The 17,066-nt window shown below is 43.9% G+C and overlaps 1 protein-coding gene across 1 annotated transcript; it reads right to left on the reverse strand.

Moving 5' to 3' along the window:
• Positions 1-552: 552 nt before the first annotated feature.
• On the reverse strand, positions 553-2,550 carry ADIPOQ (adiponectin, C1Q and collagen domain containing). The gene is made up of 2 exons (XM_049629543.1): positions 2,246-2,550; positions 553-1,373 (listed from the first exon to the last, which is right to left on the reverse strand). The coding sequence occupies exons 1-2, from the start codon at positions 2,457-2,459 to the stop codon at positions 853-855; spliced, it is 735 nt and encodes a 244-aa protein (XP_049485500.1). The 5' UTR covers positions 2,460-2,550; the 3' UTR covers positions 553-852.
• Positions 2,551-17,066: the final 14,516 nt, after the last annotated feature.

Raw genomic sequence — 17,066 nt, forward strand, 5'->3', positions numbered from 1 at the left:
TAGCGGGGCATAGGGGCACAGTGTGTGCGGAAGGTTTGCAGGAAAGAGCGAGCCCATCAGAGAAGCTTCCTGACTAGGTGCCTCTGAGGAACAGGGAGGATTTCAGCCTGTGGAGATCGAAGTCACTTTCTGAGCTAGAGAGAAGAGCATGAGGAAAGACACAGAGAAGCCAAAGTACAGTCAGTCAGGGGCCATTAGTAGTCCAGTTGGGATGGGACATAGCCATAGAATCACCTTCTCTGACGCAGCTCTACCGGGGAAAGGCATAACTCACCATGAAAGCCAACTCGGAGGCCCTCAGATGAGCTGGGTGATTGACTCCTTACCAACACTCCCAAGAGGCCGTGTACTCCTAAACAAGGGCAGGGTCTAGGGGAGAAGGTCTCTAGACCTGGGTTTGATTTCGAACTCTGCCACCTAATACCTGTGTCACCTTAGGCAGTCACTCTCAGGCTCAGAACCCAAGTGCAAAAAGAGGAGAATAATATGTTTCCTGTGTACCTCGCAGGGTTGGCATGAATGTGAGGAAAAACAATAGACACAGAATAACACTGTGAAATACTTTATGGTAGTCAGGTATCTTGCCATGTGTGCAAAGCACCCCAGGAAATGTTTTTAACCTTTCATTGCTACTACATAGCAGATCCTTGAGGCCAGGGACCATGTCTTCTTCAGGAACATAGTATATAATTTTTTTTAAAGGACTTGATGAATGAATGAGTAAATGAATGAATAATGTTCAGAGCCCTCCAACTGGGTAGTAAAATTAATCTCCTAACTACACTGAGAACCTGTAGACTGTTCTTTCACTTTTGGTTGTCTGGCCCAGTGGAGGTTCTAAGTTAGTTGTGATCAAACGGTGTCATAGTAGAGAAGGAAGCCTGTAAAGGTGGAGTCATTGACGTTATCTGCATAGAGCCCATTAGAGTCCCCATCCCCATACACCTGGAGCCAGACTTCATCGCCCATCTCCAGATGGAGGAGCACAGAGCCAGAGGCCTGGTCCACATTCTTCTCCTGGTACTGGTCGTAGGTGAAGAGCATCGCCTTGTCTCTCTTGTAGAGACTGACCTTGACGTCCTTCAAGTAGACTGTGATGTGGTAGGAGAAGTAGTATAGCCCGGGAATGTTGCATTGGAATTTTCCAGTGGTAACATCATAGTGGTTTTGCTGATTGTAGAAGATTTTGGTAAAGCGAATGGGAACATTGGGGACTGTGACCCGGCTCTCCAATCCCACACTGAACGCTGAGCGGTATACGTAGGCACTTTCTCCAGGTTCTCCTTTCCTGCCTGGGATTCCTGGAAAACCTCGGGGACCTTCAATCCCAGTTACTCCAGTTTCACCAGTGTCACCCTTAGGACCAACAAGACCTAGAGAACGAGAAGACTTCAGTGACCACAGAAACAGAACTCCTGCCTAGGTTAGTTCTAACCTAAAACACCGTCCTTATCTCCCTTACCCACAACTTGCCCGACGAGCAGAGATGGGGGCTCCCAAAGAGGTGAGTTATACCTTCTCCTTCTACATCCCACAGCAGGCTCCCATTAATTCATCTCCAACCTCATTCCCTATAAGTCTCCATCATAGACCCTCCACCCTGCCAGCCCTTCACATGTTGGCTCAACCAACCATACTTCTATCCCCTCTGTCTGGAATGCCCTCTCTCTATTCTGTCTACCCATCCTTTAAGGCCTGGCTCCAGTCCCACCTCCTTCTTAAAGCCTTCATTGTTGATAATCCGGATCTGCATTGAGAGCATTTTGTCTCGGTTCCGTACTTCAGGCATTAGTCCACATTCAACTTGGCATATTTGGAATAGGCTTTCTCGTAGTAATCCTTAACAGCTTTGTGCATTAGACTTACGTCCTTAATCAGACCAAGAGTTCCTGAGGAGCAGGACCGTGAGCTGTAAGAGTGTGCATTATGTGTGAATGCCCCTGGGTGGAATGGGAAGTTAGCGGAAATGAAGGGTAACATGAATGTGAACAGATTGGGCATAGTGATGGATGAGGTGGGGATGGGAAAAGGTACAGAGAACGTGATGTGGCTAGAGCAGAGTTGAGCGTACTAGTTTTACAGGTACCACCTATTCTCAGAGGCGAACCCAAATCCATTTCGGGTTGCTTGTGGGTCACAGAAAACAAATTTGCTTCCTCCCTGTGTCTAGGCCTTAGTCAATAGCTAATGCCTCTTCCACCCCACAGAAGTCTATGACAATGGAAGCCGAAAACCTTGTTCTTACCTGGATCTCCTTTCTCACCCTTTTCACCCGAGGTGCCATCTCTACCATCCCGGCCTGGGGTCCCATTGTGGCCGGGATGCCCCGGGATGCCTGCCATCCAACCTGTGCAGGCCCCTTTTGGCAGGGGAACCACGACGCCAGGCCCTTCTGTCTCAGACTCCTGGCCGCGAATGGGCAGGACCAGTAGCAATAGAACAGCTCGTAGCAACAGCATCCTGAGCCCTGGAACCCAGATCCGCACCGTCAGCCCTGCGAGCAGACCCCACACAGCACACCCCGTCAGGACCTATGCAAGACCAGGGCCATCTCAGCAGCACCCACTTCTGAGACTTGCTCTCTGAACACTCACCTCTTCCGGAAGACTGTTCTAACAATTTCCACCCACCTTGATCTCTTTCTGCCCTGAAATTTGTAATACTTAGCATTATTCTTTGTGTATGATCTCCTTTCCTCAACAGATCGTGAGTTCAGTGAGGGCAGGACAACACTTTTCCAATTACCTCATGTCTGAGCACAGGACCAGCCTCCTTAGATCGAATTCCAAGAGTCCATTTGTCAAGAATCTATCCCTTGAGTTTTCCAAGGATGATTGCTCAGATCCTCTCCTTCAACTCTAACCAATATCTCTCTCTCTCTCTCTGCCTCCTTTTATCTTCTCTACTTCTCTCTCCTTCATTTCTATGTCTTTTCTTCCTCTCCCCATTTCCTAGATCACATGATAGACCATTTGGGTATTGCACACACACACACACATACATACATACACATGAGTGCACACACGTATACACACACTCACACAAGGCACACACACACAGCCTTTCCCTGAGTCAGACAACCAGAGACACACTGTCCCATGAGGATATGCACTGACTCTGCCTGGGTCACACTTAGCAGCACTTCCTTACCTCCCTGATCCCTATGCAGACACAGTGGGGATGTCTTCTTTTTCAGGAAATCCTCCCTCCCCAATCTGGGTTGTTTGCTCCTCCTTTGCACACCCCCAGTGCCCTCACTTACCTCTAACATTGCATTTCCTGCACTACACTGTAATTGCTGATTTGCTCATTCATTTCTCCCATTAAACCACAGGTACCAGGGATGAAGACTGACATACTACCAGCACAGAGTAGGGACTAAATAAATACTTTCTGAGGAAGAAAAGAAAGGGCAAGAGAGCCAGAGAGAGGAGGGAAGGAGGTAGGAAGAGGGAAAGAAGGATGGAGAGCGGAGTGGATTTTAAATGTGTATTCTGGGAGCCCTAGCAAAAAGTTCAAGTGGTACAGGTGGCCGGGGACACCTTCCCAGAACCGTTCCTTCATATCCCCCTCCTAGAAGATGATACTCGTCCCTTCCCAGTTTCTGCCTCTGATATCAGGGTGATCTTAGTCCCCTGCCTCTGATAGCCAGCTTCTTGGTCTTCTCAACCTTCTCTCACCAAGGAGTCAAGAGAAAGCACCACAGAAAGGAAAAAGGATCCTGGATCACAGTCATTACTAAAACCCTCTGTGGAGTGTGAAAGGTGCCTAATCCCAAGAACATGCTTCTAAGTTAAACACAGCCTGTGTGTATTTTTCTACTCCGAGCACTCACTATTTTTCATCAATATGCTTATCTCTCAAGGGTTATGCAACGTCTCCAGAATTGGGTTTGGTTTCAGGAAAGAGTTCCTCCATGAGGGATACAGGAAAGACCCTGATTGGCAATTTTACCCCCAAAGAGGTGCATGGCGTCTAGAATCCCATTTTTATGTCCCATCACCTGGGGTCTATAGTGCCCTCTCAATGTGATACAACCAACCCATCATTCATTCATATATATTCATTTTTCATAGATAGAGAGAGAGATATGGATGTAGGTGTAGATATGGACACACACATGTATTCACTAAAACTAATAACATAAACATCTTGGAAACCACAGAAAACAAAAGGATCCCCAGTCCCAAGACTTTCTCTGTTTATTTTTAAACATAATGGAAAATGTACTTTGCGCAGAAATTCATTCCCAATTTTTGCCTTGTTATTTTCTAGTTCACATAATCATCATTTTAACGGTGTATGTGCTCCTTCCTCAAGTGGATATAGCCAACTATACGGAACCATTTCCATTGTGTTCAACTTTTAGCTTACTTCCATTTTAAAGTATTATTTTAAAATCCATAACTAATATCCTTGGTCATGGAGCTTATCCACAACTCATATTCTGTCATGACATATTCTCAGAAGTAATATTAGCGGACCAAAAGGTATGAACATTTTTAAGGCTCTTGATGCATATTTCCAAATTGCAGTTTGTTATACTGTTACTAGGTCGTGTGTTAGTGTGTGTATAAGAGAGCCTATTAACTACTCTCACCAGCAAAATTTTTAAAAGCCTATTTTTGTTGTTGTTAGTTTAGGGAACAAAAGAAATGGTACCTGGCTACTTCGATCATTAGTGAGTTGCACATTTTATCAAAGTCCTGTTTTCTAACTTAATTTCCTACCCCAATTTAATTTCTTTATTCATTATACAATCTGTTAGTGGTTTTTGTCACTTAATTTATTAGGGACACAATGTGCTTTTTAAAAAAATTTTTTTAATGTTTATTTATTTTTGAGAGAGAGAGAGAGAGAGAGACAGAGAGTGAGCAGGGGAGGGGCAGACAGAGAGGGAGACACAGAATCCAAAGCAGGCTCCAGGCTCCGAGCTGTCAGCACAGAGCCCGACGCGGGGCTCGAACTCACAAACTGCGAGATCATGACCTGAGTCAAAGTCGGACACACAACCGAATGAGCCACCCAGGCGCCCCATGTGCTTTTGAATCAATTTGTGTGAGCTCTTTACGCCAACACTTTATCGTATATGCCATGACTATTTTCTTAAGTGATTATTCTGTAGATTATTCTTCTGTTTATCCTGATTTTGAAGTGGCAGAAGTCTTAGTTTTTAGAGTCAACTCTGCTGATATTTTTCTTTGCCTCTAAGTTTTAAACAGTTCTCAGCTATTCTATGTTTTGGTAAATATTCTATTTTTTTACCCTCTGATGTTTGATATATTTTAAATTTCACTCTTTAATTCATCTTCAATATTTTGTTTTGGTGTAAGCTGTGATCTAAAATACTCAAATGATTTCTCCCTATTTGAAGACTGGCTGTTTAAAGACACTTTCAGTTCATCTTCTCCCTCTCTATTGAGCTGATAGATCATTTAGCAAAGAACAAATATGATCTTATAAATAACGTGAGAATTGAGAATGAGGTAGACTGATAGAAGGAGGGGTAGAAACTGAGGAAACATGGCAGCTGAGGCAGAAAGGACTGGACAGACTCTGTCCCCTCCGCAGTGGTGGTGAATCTCTAGCCAAGGCTCACTCTTTCCATCTACATGTACCGTTGTCGCCCTCTACTGATTTCAAGGGCTCAGGAGGGCGTAGTCCATAGCTCCTGAAAATAAAATGAGACACAGCATGGGCTTGGCTTGCCCCACAATAAGAAGAAAGAGGTGAGTGAGATTAGAAGCCAAGGAGGAGAGGCCAGCCAAGCCCCTTTTGTGTTTAGGAAGAATGCTTGTTCTGAGGCTTTGAAGACTTCATATGCATTGGAAATTTCTCACTCTTTGTCACCTTCATTCTTTCTCCTTCTGGGCTTAGCATTACAAGTCCCAAGAAGACCTCTGAGAGGTTCTGTGCTTGCTTTCTCCAGAAATGAGGAGGGCAGAATCTATGAGGCTGTGTCCTTTTCCACAGGGAGATGGGAAGAGAGAATCCAGAATGCGAAAATTGGTGGGGGCAGCTATGGAAAGACCCAAAGATAAAAGGAGATTGGGGGCTGTCTCCAAACTGTTGGGGGGAGTGTGATGTAAGAAGGTCTCTGGGTTCTCTGGTTCCTCCTCCTCTTTGAAAAATCAAGATTCTATTCTCCCAGCCTTAGGGAAGGCTTTCAGCCCTCAACACTTTGGCGTTATGGACAGATTTTTCCACTAACAGTGACAACCAGTCTGGGTTCCATGACAGTGGCATGGGGTGGAGGAGGTACTGAAAAAAGGGGTGGGGTGGGGCACCTGGGTGGCTCAGTTGGTTGGGCCTCCGACTTCAACTCAGGTCATGATCTCGCGGCTTGTGAGTTCAAGCCCCGCGTCGGGCTCTGTGCTGACAGCTCAGAGCCTGGAGCCTGCTTTGGATACTGCATCTCCTCCTCTCTCTGCCCCTCCCATGCTCATGCTCTGTCTCTCAATAATAAATAAACATTAAAAAAAATTAAAAAGGGGGGTTGGGGTGAAGATGGGTGCACGATTCTAGGAATTTTCTTGTTCTAAGAACAGATTCTGGTTGCAGAAGAAAGTTGTCTTCTAACCTAGTTCTGAGTGGAAAAAGCGGCAATTGATAACAATTGAAGGCCAGTGCAGAAGTGTCTCTTAAAAAAATGTATTCCAAAATTATCTGTGTTCTTTGCTTAGATATGGCAATTGTTACGCTTTGATTTTGAGAGATTTCTATTTCTACAGCGGAGAACACTATTAAACGAAACTGTAATCTAAGACTCAATGGTGTCTGCAGAGAAAACTCTTATATGGATCATGAAGCTAATTCCCAAGCTACACTTGTAATTCTGTTTCTGTAGAACTCCATTTGTAAACTTCTTGCCTAAAATGTCTCATGTAATCTTCACAACCATTTTGAGAGATGGTGTGAAAGAGAAGGACATCACATGCTCTATGATCTGGTGCTCGGGTGAGAATAATTTGTTCTTACCTATAATGTGTTTCAGTCATGTATTTGTTGGAGGATTAAGAGGCGTAATCCATATAACATACTTAGAACAGGGCATGGCACATGTCAGTGCTTAATAAATGTTAGCTATGACTGTACCCATTTTAGAGATGAGGGAAGCGGATTCAGGAAAGTTAAGTGACTCACCCAAGAGCCTAGAGCTCTTAAACGAGGAGGAGCTGGAAATCAAATTCTGGTCTTCCAAAGCCCAAAAATAGAGTCTTAGGCATAGTTCAGAAGAGGAAAAAAAATGCATCAGGATTACACATCTGCCTTTTCATATTCCACTCCATGGGATGGGGGACATAAGAAAAAAATAGAATGAAAAGCCCTCCAGGTTATGATGCAAGTGCTCTGGCTTCTCGTCTAGGCTCCACCGTTAACTCGCTGGGTGACTTACTTATCTCCACCCCACCCCCAAATCTCATGTTCTTTGCCTCCAAATTATTAATGATATTATTAATGCTTATTAATGATATTAATCCTTACGCAACCTATTTCACAATCTTATTGTGAGAACCAGTTGATTAAAAGTCTGAAGCATTTTATAAACTTCCACACATATAAGTCAAGAGAAGGGAAACTAACAAATATTTATGGACCACCTGCTATGGACCACTGTACATCCACCTGCCCTTTAATCTTATTTCAGCCCTACTACTCCAGGAAGTAGGACTCAGTTCCCACACGACAAATCCTAGGACCAGAGAGGATTAATAACTTCTGCCCATGCATAACAAGGAAGAGTGTGGAGATGCACTTTAAAATCCAAAGGCCGAGTTCTTTCTACTGCACTGGCTCTCATGGTACACCGTGTATAGGCATGGATCCATTCATTCTTAGAATTATATGAAACCATAAGAGACTCTTAAAAACTGAGAATAGGGGCGCCTGGGTGGCTCAGTCGGTTAAGCGTCCGACTTCAGCTCAGGTCACGATCTCGTGGTCCGTGGGTTCGAGCCCCGCATCCGGCTCTGGGCTGATGGCTCAGAGCCTGGAGCCTGCTTCCGATTCTGGGTCTCCCTCTCTCTCTGCCCCTCCCCCATTCGTGCTCTGTCTCTCTCTGTCTCAAAAATAAATAAACGTTAAAAAAAATTTAATAAAAAAAAACTGAGAATAAACTGAGGGTTGATGGGGGGTGGGAGGGAGGGGAAGGTGGGTGATGGACATTGAGGAGGGGACCTGTTGGGATGAGCACTGGGTGTTGTATGGAAACCAATTTGACAATAAATTTTATATCAAAAAAAATAATAAAATTAAATTAAAAAAAGAATTATATGAGGGATGGCCATGGTGTTCTCTGGATCCTAAAGGGCCATATTATGATCTCTCATTTTCAATGCTAAAATTTATAAGAAATTCCAGAACACCTGGGTGACTCAGTCAGTTAAGCGTCTGATTTCAACTCAGGTCATGATCTCACGATCTGTGAGTTCAAGCCTTGCATCAGGCTCTGTGCTGACAGCTCAGAGCCTGGAGCCTGCTTCGGATTCTGTGTCTCCCTCTCTGTCTCTCTGCCTCTCCCCCGCTCACACTCTGTCTCTCTCACTCTTAAAGGTGAATACATGTTAAAAAAAATTGTTTAATACATAGGAAATTCCACTTTCACCTGCTGGAATTTCAGTAACAACAGCAGAATCCTACAAAATGCAGGACAGAGTCTCCTTTAGGGCTGGCAGGAAACAGAGCAGTATGGCGGGGGGGAAAGGTCAGCAAATCTGTGCCAACCCTTGCAGCAGGAAAAGGCATTAAAGCACAGATCACTCAGTCCCTGAGAGCCAAATGAACCCCAGAAATCATCTCACCCCTGCCCTGCTTCTACAAACAGGAGGTTAAGGAGAAAGCACTTATTAGATCCTTGTAGAGGCCAGCTCCCACACTAGCAGCTTTCACACATTATTTTATTTATTACTTATTTTAATTTTTACAAGAACTCCATGAAGTAAGGAAAATAATCCCAACTTTAGAGATGGGGAAACTGAGACATTAAGGACATGACCCCTGAGAGATTCCTGTTCTGACTTCCAAACCGGTAAGCTTCCCATCACATTACACTGCCTCTAAAAAGCCTCTCAGACTCAGCTTCGGAATCTACTGAATGCGATCAGGTAAGTGGAGGGACGTGAGAACACTTTGAAATTGGTCAAGGATACTTTGGAGTAGAAATTACATAAGGCACTTACAAACTTGATTTCTTGTAACCTTCCCCACGGCCCTGCTCTTGATTCTACTATAGAGAAGAATCTGAGACTTGAAGAGACCAAGATGTTGGCTTAAGATCACGCAATTCTTAGTATCCAGGGCCGGGCGGCTGGGGAGGAAAAAAAATCATACAACTCTTGTGGGTTATATGCATTCACCATTTTTAAAGGTTAAAGTGGTAGAATATTGGGAGTACCATTTCACATGGTACAACCTAATGATGAATGACAGAATCAGGAATCAACTCAGTTTGGTCTAGCTCCCAGGAGGATTACCTGAAAGCTTTCTTTCTTTTTTTTTTTCTTTTATTTGAGAGAGAGTATGAGCAGGAGAGAGAGAGAATCTTATCCTTTTAAAAATTTTTATTTATTTCTAAGAGATAGAGAGAAGGGGAGGGTCAGAGAGGGGGACAGAGAATCTGAAGCGAGTTCTGTGCTGACAGGAGACAGCTCAATGAGGAGCCTGAATTCACAAACGATGAGACCATGACCTGAGCCAAAGTCAGATGCTTAGCTGACTGAGCCACCAAGGCACCCCTTACCTGAAAGCTTTCACTCAACCCTAGGAGAGCTGTCAGCATTCCTATGCCCAACACACACACACACACACACACACACACACACACACACACATTCTCAAGAACTAGTAAAGCCGAAAATCCCTCCAATGCATTTTTAGAATCAGTCGCTCTCCACATGAAAAAAATCCTGACTGAAAATTTCTGCTCTCCAAAGCTTCTACCTTCTGACTTCAGCCAAGTCGGGCCACTAATCTCTTGGGTTGACAAGGAGTGGGTGGAAAGTCTGTCCCTGCAGCCACCTTAGAAAGGACAAGAAGCAAGTCCTGTGTCTCTCTCTAAAACTCCTCAAGAATTAAGGGAGGAAGGCAACAAGGACTGCCAATCGAGCTGCAGGGCTCCATTTCTATCTCTCTGCTTCAAGAGCAAAGCTGACACCTTCATGCTCCTTTGGGCATGTTCTACCAGCATAAAGGGCTCCCCTGCTCCACTACCTTGTCTGGAGGAGCTGGCCTTACCCCTAGTGGAGGGAGTCACCAGGAGTGAGGTGGCTGCATTCCCTGTGAGGACTGGTCTGAAAACCAGAACCTCTCCAGACCAGGGATCCACATCCACTGACACAAGAGGGATGGCCTGATCTCTAAAATCCTTCCTGCTCTGACGTCTGCCTCCTACACTGAAAACAACCAGATGCCTCAGGCACAGCACTTGCTGGGGCCAGCAGGATCGGGTGTGGCAAAGGCCAAGCAGACCCATTGGTTTCGGCCAGAAAATGTCTTCTAAAAATAAGATTTTCCTAAGTTTTCAGTATATGCCAAGCTTGCATGACTTCATTTGAATGTCTCAATCGTCCTGTGAGATATCCCCACATCCCCATATTTACAGATTCCCTCAAATCCAATGATTATGTCTCACTCATCTTTGCAAGTCTACCCAATGTCTGGCCTATAGAACTTTCTCAATCGATATTTGCTGAGAAGAGTCAAGTAGCAGAGCTGGGTTCCAGACTCAACCTGAGGTCAGAGCTCAGGCTATCCCCGAGCTGCCTACTTTCCTTGCCTACCCGGTCAAGCTGAGGAGTGCTTTATTTCCTTCTCTTCTTATTTAATTGAACTCTATCACTGGACCATCCCTCTTTCCTCACGGATCCCAACCTTTTCTCTGGGTAGGCATCTTGCCACAGAGTGAATTGGGCAAAATTCAAGATTTTCACCAGAGGAACAGCTCCTTTACTCTTGGAGCTGTGGGAGAATCAAGAAAGAAGCCCAAGGCCTGTCTGCCTCCACCAGTGCTGCCCTCACCAGAGTTTTGCCTGTACAAGAGAGCCTGGGCATACCCCAGCCAGAGGCTCCATTGCAAGGCAGCCATCCCCACCCCCGGCCTGGAACCGTGATCAACTTGATCTTACCCTCAGGTGTAGAATCAGACCCACAGACTGCAGTCAGGATGGAAGTGAGGAGATGGTCCAGCCTCAGCAGCCTGGTACTCATGGGGGCAGGCGGTCCCCACCCCACAGTTGTCTCTTCCCATTGGCTAACCCTGTAAGGGCCAGAGGCCAGTGGGAGGGCACCTTGCCCCTGGCAGCTGCCTCAGGTCTCCACTCTGGGGAACCTGTTGCAACCCCCCTTGGGCTTGGGAAGCCAAGTGGATCCACAGTCACAACATTCACATTCTCAGGTCTTGGCTCCTTTTTTTTTTTTTTTTTTTTTTTTTTTTTTTGGCTTCCTACAATAGCAGTAGAAGATGGGACAAGGGTCAAGACCAGAGAAAGGAAAGCAAGCTACAAGCTATCTCTCCATCTGTGGGAGAAACTTCCTCCTGTAAAATGAATTGCCCAGTAGTCCAGGGGACCTCCCTCTCCCCATAGCTTTGCCCTAATAAGTCAGGGACCCCGATTACCACCACCACACTCCTGCATCACTATGCATGATGAAGTGTGACATTTTGTGGTTCAGACACACCACTTCAGAAGGGAGAATGCTGCAATAAAGTAAGACATAGAACATATCCTCCACTCTCTGGCCTGGACCTCAGATGTGGGGAAGACTTTGTGTGTTCATTCTGAGAACTGAGGTAAAGGGAAGTTTCTGAAGCGGTGGGTGGCAGGGCCAGATTAAGATCTTTAGAGACCCTGCATTCCAAAAGATTATGGAGCCCCCAAACCTATTCAAATTCAACACAACAGAGAACTTACATAAGATATAATATTAGAATATCTTTCAAGATTTTCTGGTTCCAAAATTCCAGATAACGTTTTGAAAACTAACTTTTTATGGGTATGTGAGTCCTCATTTTGCCAGTGCCTTAGGCATATTGCTTAATCTACCTATTGGTGAACCCCGCTCTGGGATGGGATTGGCCTGGAAGACCAGAGGTTGCCACCTACATAGGTGTTGCTAGAAGGCTTAGGTTTGAAATGGCAACATTCATCACGTTAGACTCTTTCTTGGCAAACCCATGTTTTGTTTTTAAATGCAGGATCAGAGCTGGCCCCTGCAAGCCATGAATTCTCAGGCATTAAATCACGACCCCAGCTAGGACTCAGGATCCCAGCAGCAACTTCTACAAGACATTCAGAAACAGAATGTTCTCAGGCAGAGGTAGGCAAGTGTCTGCCTGTCCCCAAACACCACCTCTGCTGGCCACACAGAGCCTAAAAGTCCACAGCAAAGTGAAGTAAAAGTCTGACCTAAGGCCTCCTGCTAATATGCAAATTTTCTAGAGAAGTCACATGATGAGGCACCTGGGTGGTTAAGCATCTGACTCCATTCTGACTCAGGTCATGATCTCACAGTCATGGGGTCAAGCCCCACGTCGGGCTCCTTGTTGTCAGCACAGAGCCTGCTTGAGACTCTCTCTCTCTCTCTCTCTCTCTCTCTCCCCCTCCCCAGCTCATGCATGCAAGCACATGTGCTCTCTTTCTGTCTCTCTCAAGATAAATAAACATTTAAAAAAAAAGTCACATTAGGCCATTGAGATTGGAGTCATGAGTCCCTTTCCAAGGGCCCACTGGCTTAGATAAGGGGCCAGGGAAAACAAGGTTTAATATAGTTTGCCAGGTAGGTTGGACCAAAGAGAAAACAGAAATTGTAGCTACTCTCAATTACGTCACTTTTGGTTTGTGTTACTATCTGTCTCTCCTCACTACAGTAGGAACCTCATGAGAACAGGAGCTTTGCCTTTTCAGTGTTGTCTCCCCTGGCCCCTAGAATATGATCTGGTACAAGGTAGGCAATAAAAAATGTTGAATAAATGAATAAGGAAGTGATCATATTTAATCTTCCCGGTTGTCTCATATTTTACAAATAAAGCATCTGGAGTTCTTTGAGATAAAGTGACTTGGCCAAGGCACAGATCTAAGATTTGAGCCAGATCAGTCTGACTACAAGACTCGTATGCTTTCTAATACCTCATGTCCCTCATTTTTCCTGATGGACTATGAAACCCTAAGATTTACTCTTGTACTTTAGTGTAGCTTTCGGGTTGCCCCCGCCCCCCCCAAAAAAACACATTTTCTCCTGGCTTTCTGGGAATGCAGCTGTTTACAGCAGGCTTTAACTGTTGCACAAGGTGGAATGACTTTAGCCCCAAAAGCACAACAGGACTGCACTGGGTCTGGCTGTCAGCCAGTGACATTGTGAAAGCCTGTCATTTTGAGACCTCAGAGAAATCTGCCATCCACTACAAAGGTCACCATGTGGAAAGAGGCAATTCTGTGGCATAGGGGCTCAGAGACTGTAACTGAAGAGCATTCAGCCAGGAGTGCCCTGAGGCTAGTCTTCTTTCCCAGGACGGAACTGTCACACCCTAGAGGAAATGATCACATTAGTGTGATCATTTCACTCTAGGTAGTGATGATGGCTACAGTTCAATCCCCTGTCAGCTTGTGAATTGCAATATTAAAACAGCAGGCTGCATGACTAAGTTTCCTGTAAGTATGGCTAAATATCGCCATATATTTTTCGCTTAATTGTGATTTCAAAAAATAATCTTAATCGAAATAATTAAGCATAATTACTATGTTTTGAAAAATAATCCAGAACACTGGAGCAAGGCAGCAGACAGCATACCCTGCAGCCTTCTGCTCCTTCCCCAAATACCTATAAATGGCAAGAAAGGAAAAAATTCTTGGCTATAAAAGGAAAAAGTCTGGCTCTAACTGCACTTCATCCAAGTGCAACTTCAGATACTAATTTAAGCACCTATTTTCCCACTCATGCTTTGGACTAACAGTAATGCACTTCCATTGGCAAGAAGGCCAGATAAGCAACCCTAGATTCATAGCTTTGAGAACCTGTGTCCTGGGGCCCCTCCTGATACCAAAGTACTGTTTGAGTCCAAGAATTTTCCACAATCATTTTGGAACTGCTGGAGAAGCAAAGGAAAGGAGAGGGTGTTGCCCAGAGATCAGGAAGCGGCCCCTGCCCCTGGGCCATAGCCTGTAAGCCTACACTCACTGTACTCCTAGAGGCTCCCCCACTGCAGTGAAGAGCAGCTAGGGCCACTGACACCACCGGGGGCACCACCAGAAACACAAATCTTCTCTGTTTTGCTCCTTTCAATCTTACACAGCTGTCTCTCCTTCGCAGAACCTAACAGGAGCTCATCTGGCAAGGGAGTCTAGGATATGTCCTTTCAGACCAGCTTCAGGAGTGAAAGGGAATATAGAAAAATAGATATAGGGCTGAGTACCAACAGACATAATCTGACATAGGCCACAACTTCAACAAATAGAAGAATTTACACCCAAGGAAACAAAGCTAATAGCCAAAAAAGGGTGGGGGAGGGGACTTAAGAATAATTGTTATATTTAGAGAGGTGACAGGAAATGGCATACAGAAAAAATAATTAGTGAATATTCGGCCATAGTAGGAGGTGAAAATAGTTTACTCTTCTTTAAATCACCAAGTTTGTGGTGATTTGTTTTGGCGACCCTAGGAAACTAATACAGGGAAGTAGAGCTAGGGAAAGTTTTTATGTATAATACCAAAGGCATGATCCATCAAGGAAACAATGATAACTGAGATTCCAGCAAAATTAAAACTTTTGCAGGGAGCCTGGGTGACTCAGTTGGTTAAGCATCCGATTCTTGATTTTCGCTCAGATCATGATCTTGTGTTTTGTGGGTATAAGCCCTACATCTGACTCTGTGCAGACAGTGCAGGGTCTGCTTGGGATTCTCTTTCTCTCTCCTTCTCTCAGCCCCTCCCCCACTTGCTTTCTCTCTCTCTTCTGTCTCTCAAAATAAATAAATAAACTTTAAAAAGTAAAAAATGTAAAAACGTGAAAGTAAAAAATAAAAATAAGTAAAATAAAAATTTTGCTCTGTGAAAGACCCTGTTCAGAGGATAAAAAAGCAAGCCACAGACTGGGAGAAAATATTTGCAAACCATAGATCTGACAAAGATCTAGATTTGTATCTAGATTGCATAAAGAACTCTTAAAATTAAAGAGAAAAAAAATCCAATTAGAAAATGGTCAACAGACATGAAAAGCATTTCATAAAGTAAGATATATGGATGGCAAATAAGCACATGTAAAGATGTTCAACATTATTAGCCACTAGGGAAAAGCAAATTAAAACCACCAATGAGATATCACTATGCACCAACTAGGATGGCTAAAATTTAAAATGGTAAGAAATACTATAATGGAGGGTAGATATTATGCATTTGTCAAAACCCATAGAATGTATGGCACAAAGAGTGAACTCTAATATAAACTATGGACTGTGGATAATTTGTTTAAAGGTGGGGAAAATAGGAGCACCTGGGTCAAGTGTTCAACTTCGGCTCAGGTCATGATTTTGCAGTTTGTGAGTTCAAGCCCTACATGGTGCTCTGTGCAGACAGCTCAGAGCCTGGATTCGGATTCTGTGTCTCCCTCTCTCTCTTCCCCTCCCACTCATGCTCTGTCTCTCTCTGTCTGTCAAAAATAAATAAACATTAAAAAATTAAAAACAAAATTTTAAGGTGTGAAAAATAAAGATCACATTTTTTTAAAGATCGTAAAATGGTGAGAATACTAAATTTGGAAAAGGAAATGATGAAAATAGATCACTCATAATCTGCCAGTAGAAATGGAAAATGGGATAGCCACTCTGGAAAATAGCTTAGCAGTTTCTCAAAATATTAAATAGCCGTCACATTCCTATGCATTCATCCCCCCAAAATACCTGTCCATAAAATCTTGAGTATCCCTGTGCCTGTATATCTTTGCTCATTTGTGTGACTAAATACTTAGGATAAGTGGAATTTCAGGATCAAGATGTATGCACATCTTAACTTCTAAAAGTTGTTGTAAATTGACTTACAAGAATTCCATAGCGATTTCTACTCCCAACATGGTATAAGAGTACCTGTTTCCTTATACCCTCACCGATATCAGATACTGTCAAACACGTAAATATTTGACATTCTAATAGGTTTTTTTAAAGTATCTCGTTTTAATTTGTATCTCTTTGATTCTGTGTGAGGATATATTTTTATATATTTATGGGTTATTTGTATTTCTTTTCCTGTGTGTTGTGTTCTATTCGTGTGTTTACTTCCTTTGTCCATTTTTCCTATTGAGTTATTTTTATTAATTTTTAAACGTTGTTTGTATACCAAGGAAATGAGTCCTTTGTTATATATATTTTTAAATATATTTATCTTTTGCCTTTACAAAATAGGTTACACAAAAATTTTTTGCTTCCTGTTTAGCTTCATTCTTTAGGTTTTGTTTTGTTTCTTTTTTTTGAGAGAGAGAGAGAGAGAGAGAAAGACAGCACAAGAAGGAGAGGGGTAGAGAGAAAGGGGGAGAGAGAATCCCAAGCAGGCTCCACACCCAGTGCAGAGCCCAAGGCGAGGCTCAATCTCACAGCTGCAAGATCATGACCTGAGCTGATATCAAGAGTCGGATGCCTAACCGACTGAACCACGCAGGTGCCCCTAGGAGACCATTTTATAAAACTCCCCACCGCTGTACTCTAACATGAAGCCTGGCATACAGAAATGCTGATCTGGCAATGAGAAGTGTGGACCAAGAATAGAAAACCTACATCATAGAGCATGTTTTCCTGCAGGCTGGTTGGGGGACCATGATAGATATTAAAGGACTGGTAGCCATAGAAAGGGTCTTCATCATCAGGAACTCTAATTCCTACCCCTCCTTGAAGCTAGGAGTTACCACATGACATAAGTTACCATATTCTCATATTCACCTAGAGAATAGGAGAGAAAGTGATGTGTGCCTACTTCCAGGCTGAGTCTTAAAATGTTGCATATGTGATGCTTCAATTTCTTCTCTACTTATGCACTGCAATGCCTGTGACCCGGTTTTTTGAGGGGAGGGTTTGAGGATTGGTTTT

This window comes from Panthera uncia, chromosome C2, assembly GCF_023721935.1.
Source record: "Panthera uncia isolate 11264 chromosome C2, Puncia_PCG_1.0, whole genome shotgun sequence".
NCBI classification, from domain to species: Eukaryota; Metazoa; Chordata; class Mammalia; order Carnivora; family Felidae; genus Panthera; species Panthera uncia.